At 34.6% G+C, this 7,156-nt stretch overlaps 1 protein-coding gene across 7 annotated transcripts; it reads right to left on the reverse strand.

Annotated features, from left to right (window-relative positions):
• Positions 1-1,155: 1,155 nt before the first annotated feature.
• On the reverse strand, positions 1,156-6,412 carry LOC107425606 (nuclear intron maturase 4, mitochondrial). 7 transcript variants are annotated; one of them, XR_009639645.1, is made up of 4 exons: positions 6,274-6,408; positions 1,965-3,729; positions 1,687-1,808; positions 1,156-1,544 (listed from the first exon to the last, which is right to left on the reverse strand). XR_009639645.1 is itself a non-coding variant. In XM_060818971.1 (4 exons), exon 1 carries the CDS (start codon positions 6,099-6,101, stop codon positions 3,726-3,728), a length of 2,376 nt encoding a protein of 791 aa, XP_060674954.1. In that variant the 5' UTR covers positions 6,102-6,412; the 3' UTR covers positions 1,156-1,544; positions 1,687-1,777; positions 1,965-2,011; positions 3,574-3,725. The 7 variants fall into 7 exon arrangements, 6 of the variants coding, with proteins under 6 accessions (XP_060674954.1, XP_060674951.1, XP_060674953.1 ...); XM_060818971.1 differs by having other exon boundaries at positions 1,687-1,777; positions 1,965-2,011; positions 3,574-6,412; XM_060818968.1 differs by having other exon boundaries at positions 1,965-2,011; positions 3,574-6,412.
• Positions 6,413-7,156: the final 744 nt, after the last annotated feature.

Genomic DNA, 7,156 nt, shown 5'->3' on the forward strand with positions numbered 1-7,156 from the left:
ATCCACTTTAATTAGTAAATAAACAACCCACAAGATATTAATATTATACAAGCACCAAGCAAATAAAATAACAAATAACAATAATCGATAGTGAAAAAATAAACACACAAGGCAACAAAGAAACTGAATGAAATGCACTCATTTTATTAGGTCTTGGTGGAGAAAATAGCAAAGAAGTTTGAAGCATACATTAAGACTTTTCACCTATGCTGGTGGTCTAGTCCAACTCCTCACCAACTAGCCACCCCCTTCTAAAGAATTTATTTAGCCAACTTTATCCTGACTAAAAGAAAAATCAAAATAAGCAAAAAATCATAATGACACTATTCTTACAATGTAAAATATAAATTCAAATAAGTGACCATGGACTTGACTAATAACCATGGACGAACTTTAGATTGGTGATTACAAGCAAAATACAAGAGGTACATGTGACTCTCACACTAAGGATAAGACCAGCCAACCACTTGCATCAGAATTGAGTTCCAAGGTCCGGCTAGACATAAGGGAGGTCTTCTTCAACACCCAGTAGATGAGTATGCTCAACGGATACACCACTTGTGCATCAATGTAATGGATATTGCTCCTAAACGGTTCCACCAGATTACCATTACTAAGTGGAAGAAGTTAATCAGAAATTTAGAGCAGAAAATTTGAAAAAGAAACACCAAATATGAGCAGGAAAAAAATAATAATAATAGTAATAATAATACATAGAGTTATTAGACCAAAACAGAGACCATCTTCCAAAAGAAGAGGTAGAATGTTGGAAATCTTAGTAAGTTCAATTAGACCCCTCCCCATGAACACATGGCTATCCTTTAATTTTCCAAAGAAACTAATTTTCTCAAACAGTAGATTGTATAGCTGAGATTAGTGCTACATTGCATTTACACAGGGCTTCGAGAGAAACTTTTTGCATGAACTAAAATTATAGGAAATTGGATAATCATACCACTACCAATTTGATGTTCAACTAGTTAAATAACTTCAATAGGGCAAAATGCATTTTCAGTATATATGATCGAAGCTCTGGTTTGTTACAAACAGAAGAGAAATAAAAGGAAATTCTTGAAAATTTATGAACGGTTAAAAAGAAGATCTAGATGGCAAAGATAAGTAAAATGGAAAACCGTGTACGAGAAGCAGGAAAGAGATTGACAATTGACTTTTATTTACCCTGAACAAGTAGAGGTTTGTGATTTTCATTTCATTTCCCTGCTACCAAACCTTAACCAAATAGAACTATAAGTAGGCTATCTTCACAGATGGTGTTGCATTGGGCATCTTTTCAATAATTCAAATCACACGTTCCTCTTATATCTCTTGTGTTCATGGGGCAAGCAAAGGCGTCTCCACAATTTTTATACCAAATTACATGGTTTCTCATCCACTTGATCAAATAACAAAGAAGGTAATGCACTAACTAGAGAGAACAGACAGCCCTAACGAGTCCACAACTTTTGCAGTTGTTCTAGAATATAATGACCCAAGTTCTTCCTGCATCTGGATCTGAACAGGGTACATGTGTTTGCTCAGCTAACCTAGTGAAAAGAAAGAAGCCTTACAAAAATTAATATTAATAATAATAATAATAATAATAATAATAATAATAATAATAATTAAATAATTAAATAAATTCTACATAAGGGGACCCTTTACAAATCCAACAAAGAGTTAGGATACCTGTACCAAATTAAGCTGATCAAGATGCTCCAGCATAATCTTCTTATGCTCTGGATAATGTCAAATTTCACTCTCTTTTATGCGATTAACACTGTAATAACAAAATACACTGTCTCACCAACCTGGTTAAGAGAGAGTGGGGGGGGGGGGGGGCGGGGGGGGCAGTGGGGAACCAATTAATAAATTATGAAATATGATAAAACATGGAACTGACGAAATCTGTGTGCTTTGATATTTGAAGCAAGAATGGAGAAAGTAACAGCTATTGCTTTTCTTACCATGAGCTTACAGAGTTTCTGAGCATCATTGGTGCCACTGCTATCAACTGCTAAAAAATGGTTTTGATTAAGATACTTGCACTTGTACTAACTAGCCATATAAGATGATTCATGCTCAAAGAAAAAATTTAGTATTAGGTTTGTATTTAATTCTGAACAGTGTACTTTCGATGGTTATAACTCAATGAAAAAGCAATTGATCTTGCTAAACTAGATATGGAAACTACACGTAAAAGTCCAGTGCCAACTACATAAGCACAAGTGGGATTATCATTGCTCATCAAAAATTTGTCATATAAACCTTATTCTAAAATGCAGTTAGGGAGAATGGGAAAAAACTCAGTGATTCTAATTTGCTGTTGATGCTCTCAAGGACTGGGGATTTAATAAAATTGAGTTTCCACAAAACCATCTAGTTTGTTTGACTCAGTTTCCACTTTAATACTGTTCATTTCACTAATATGACGTGGAAAATCCTTTGTGCAAGGTATGGAGTGGTGGATCCAAATCATCAGGTAAGCATGCCAACTTCCATCTGCAACATTAGAGTGTACATTGAAACAGACAAGTTTTATGGGAAATAGGTATGGTTATATAGCAACCAAAATGCTGGAGAAACCATAATAGATCAACTAACTAAAGAGTACTGCCTTTAAGCTTCATAGGAGCACCAGCACAAAGTTGGTAAAAGATATGATACAAACTCCAACCATTGGCAGCTGAAATGCACTTTACTCCTTAAAGGAAAAACTTTGACTTCAGGATAAGGAACATAAAAATAAAAATAAAGTCCTGACAGAAGTCGTCAGACAGCAACAAGTTACCCTTTGTAGAAGAATTATCCCTGTTTATTGCAGGAAATTTGATGTCAACATGCACATGAGACTATAACAATCAAGTCAGATCATGACAGAAATATAGTAACTGAAATTTATTACATTCAGCAACAATATTCTATTCCCCTAGTGTGCTAAAATGAATTTTAAACAACTTCCCTAGGACAGTAAAAAATTAAAGTGAGTAGCTTCAGAAGTCGTTTCTGAAGTGGAAGAATATAAGAGTTATAATAACAGAACCTAGGAACAGAGTTCTTATAGCAATTTACAAGAACTCAACCAGGAAAGCATGAACACATGAAGTAGAAAAAGCTGAACAGTAATGAGTTTCCTCTGCCTTAAGTTATCGTATTTCTTTGTCTTTTAGAATTTATGCAGAAAAAAATGAATTCACAGTTGATTCAAAGAACCGCTTTTCTAGAAAGTGCTTTATTTCATAATACCCAAATTATTTAGTTCTTATAAATCAGTGAAGAAGAAAATCTGACCACTAGTAACATCTTTGTAGACAGCGAAAACAATAAACTCATGTTATCAATTGTTAATAATGGGGCCATTAAGGATTCAAGAAGCAAGAATGCAATGCGATTCACGAGACTTACAATCTCATTTCTGTCATGAAGTTCCTTAGGACACTAGTCTTAATCATGAAAATTTCCCCGAAGGTATTTCTATGAAAAATTTCAGCAGGCTAAAACAAATCAGATACCAATCAACAGAAATACCATATCCATGGTTCAGATTAACTATAAATATTTAACTATAGTACTTACCAGGAAAGGTAATTAGGTTTAAAAAGTTTCTTGCTTTCTGTACTAGCTTCCATATCAGCAGCTGTAGCTTCAACTTTATGAGAACAAGGATGGCACACTGAGGAAGCCTCCATAACAGCAGTCATAGCAGTTAATAACTGTGAAAGTGGCTGCTACCTGACATTCTCATTACATTTGAACGAACTAAAATCAATGGACTGAAGTGATATATGACCAAGATATAAATCTTTTAAATGTTTCTTACACAGCCCAATTCTCTTTCTATTCAAACTGGGATGGATAAAACTAGGAAACCCTGATTTCCATCCTGGAAACTTCTGCCTTTCCATCACATGTAGACTATAAACACATGGTGCCGGAGCTAAGCATCCCATAACAAAACAACTGCAAGGCCTTGACTGGCTCACCATTCTTGATAGAGACAGTAAAAGCAAGCCACTGTAAGAAATCCCATACATCAATGCCTCATCATTTTCATAAGCTTGAGTAGCTGATGTTTCATCCACCATCTCTTGCTCTATATCTTGAGTAGATGGTATCCTGCTCAGTTCTGTGTCAAACTTATTTTCTATCTCATTTTCATGCATACGATACTTTGCTGCCAGAGTTCGAACACAAGACTTCCTAATTTGATGAGCAATTAAGAGCTTTATCTCACTAAAGTTATCACATTCACCATACCATCTAAGCCAACGGCGAACAATGCCAGAAAACCAGTCAATGATTTCACTGCTGTCTAGTAAAATAAGTGAAGAAGATGCACAAGGGTAACCTTTGGATGTGGTTAATCCATATCGTAGAAGACATTTTTTTATGGCATCAACTGGAGCAATAATCTCAGTTTTGATTAGAGGTTTAACAGAAGAACCAGAATTTGGCAAAAGGGATAGAGTAGAAGCTGTCTCAGAAACAATATACTCTTCAGCACGCTTTTGAAATTCATAAAAAGAGTTCCTAAGTTCTTTGGGCATGGCCGGTTCTGAAACATACTTCGACAAAATTGAATCCTCACTCTCAGCTGCTTTCACATTAACTTCTTGCATCCATATTTTTAGCAAGTGCTTGTACCAGTGATCAGTCTCCATGCCAGATTTACGCAAATGGGAAATCTGACTCAAAACAGAGTTAGAATCAGCTAAATGCCGAATCTCTGACTCCTTGACCTTCTTCAAACCATAAGCTAACCATTTCTTCCCTATTCTCACTGTCCCAGCATTCCAAGCCTGTTGTTTTTGTATAGCAAATAGCTCAACTTTTTCCTTTAACTTGTGGACAGCTTTCATACGAGGACTTTCTTTCACTCGCCTTTTAATCAAAGTGCCAAGAAAGTTGATTCCACGTGGACCATAGCATGGAAATATTTCTGTTTGATCATCAATATCCAAGTACAAAGACATCTTCAAGTAATTAAGAATCTCGGTCCTGAAGTCAAGAGCAACATCTTTGGAACCAGAAACTGCAAAAAGTATCTCATCCATAAGGCGACAGCAATGAATTTTTACATTGAAAATCTCTTCATCCACACAGCTCCGATCATTGGTTTTCAGGTGCCTCCTAAACCAGCCACGCAACTTGGAGCAGGACCTTTGAGCAGTGTCAATATCTCGATCCAAAGCTTCATATTTCATTGTCAATCTGTAAAATTCATGATCAAAGAGATCAAGATATATATTCATTAAAATAGGCGATAATACTCCCTCTTGTGGTAGACCTTGACCTTTTGGGAACCCCCCAAACTCCAAATTGAGCACCTGGGCATTAAACATGCTTCGGATAATACAATATAAGCTAGGGTCCTCTATCTTCTCCTCCATCACTGATAGTAGTTTATCCAGGATACAGCCATCTAGTTTCTTGTTTATGAGAACAGTAAACCACCAATCAGGAGAAGAAATCTCTTTCCTGACGTACTTCAAAGCCGTTCTGTGCCCCCTCCCACTTCGACAACCATGTGAAATTTTAGAGAAATGGGGCCTGTAAACAACTTCCAAAACAATTCTGATGGCTTCCTGAACGACCTTCAGCATTAGATTGGGAAGTACCAAAACTTCTTTCCTCGTACCTTTTGTTGAGATAGAGAAGGTGTTGGCATTGACATCGAAATTCCCACAACGCAGCTCTTTAGCCATGGATTCAAAACAGATGTTGTCGTTGCCTACTGCCACATCAACATTTGAGTTGAGTCTAATGCAATTATAAGCATCCTGAAGAGTTTTTGTGTTGGCAATGACATTAGATACCAGACCCTGAAACTTGCCATTTATGTATTGCTCCTTCACCCTCTTCTTAATCCGGAGTTCAAGGTACCTCTTGAGCTCCATTCTACTTTTGGGTTTTCCAGCATCTACTTCAATAGAATTATTTCCTATGAGACAGGCTAAGTCCTTCGCCAATGTCATTTTTCCAATACCCATATGAAGATTATCAGCTGCCGCAACACTAGAATAACCTACAACTGACTGTATTCTTTCTAAAGGTTTACCTGTTATAATTGTTATAAAAAACGGACGCTTCACGATACGAAACATCGGTTTTCAAGTGAACCCAAACGAATCGCAGAACAGGTGCAATACTCAACTGGTTTATGCCCAGACAGTTTCTTTTGAATCGGCTATACCCAGAAAGAATGGAAAAGCAAAAACCAGATTTGAAGAAGACAAAGAAATAAGAGAAAAGAAAGTGACAGTGAAGAGAAATTACTTGGAAATTGGAATCATGGTGGAAATACCAGAGACTGCGCACAACCCAGAACCAGTGTTACTGTGTAGAGGAAGAAGAAGAAGAGGAGGAGGATGAAGTCAGAGAATTTATTATTATTTTATTGCCTGACCAAAAAAAAAACGTGATCATAAATCTGAAAATAAATAATATATTTAACATTGATGAAGACCCGATTTCATTTTGCCCATCTGAAAATGGAAAGTTAAAAATCTTTTTTATTGTTCTATAAAATAAGTTATATATACAAGGAGACAAATTATCATAATAACAATATCAATTTAACAGTTTTAATACCAAATATTTTTTTATCAATTTTTAAATCATATAAATAGTTAAAATTAAAATTAAAAATAGATAAATATAAATTTAATGGTACATTAAGATTTTATTTAGAAAAATTTTCAATATAATTTTTAATTTTAACTTTTAATACAATTTAATAGTTGTAGAAAAATCATTTAATACTAAAAATTTAATTTGAGCTTATTAGTATATAATTGTTTAAATATAATTTATTTATAATTTTTCTAAAGTGCATTATAACTTATGGATATTTACATAAAAACAAAGAATTTTTTAAAAAATTATTGTTTATATGTGATGTATTGATGGCTATTTCTTCAAAACTATTGTTTTATGATATTAACACCATAAAAAGACTTACTTATCTAAGTATTATTAAACAACTAAATAGGCCACAATAACTATTATTGTAGAAAAAATAGTGATGAAGTCTAGGATCATTATGAAAAATTAGAGGAAGAAAAAAAATAAAAGATTGAGGTTGAAGTGTCTTCATAATGGAAATTGTTATTGGGAAGGCATTTTAAGAATGAAAAATCATTTAGCTCACACAAAATTA

Source organism: Ziziphus jujuba, chromosome 7 (genome assembly GCF_031755915.1).
Source record: "Ziziphus jujuba cultivar Dongzao chromosome 7, ASM3175591v1".
Classification (NCBI taxonomy): Eukaryota; Viridiplantae; Streptophyta; class Magnoliopsida; order Rosales; family Rhamnaceae; genus Ziziphus; species Ziziphus jujuba.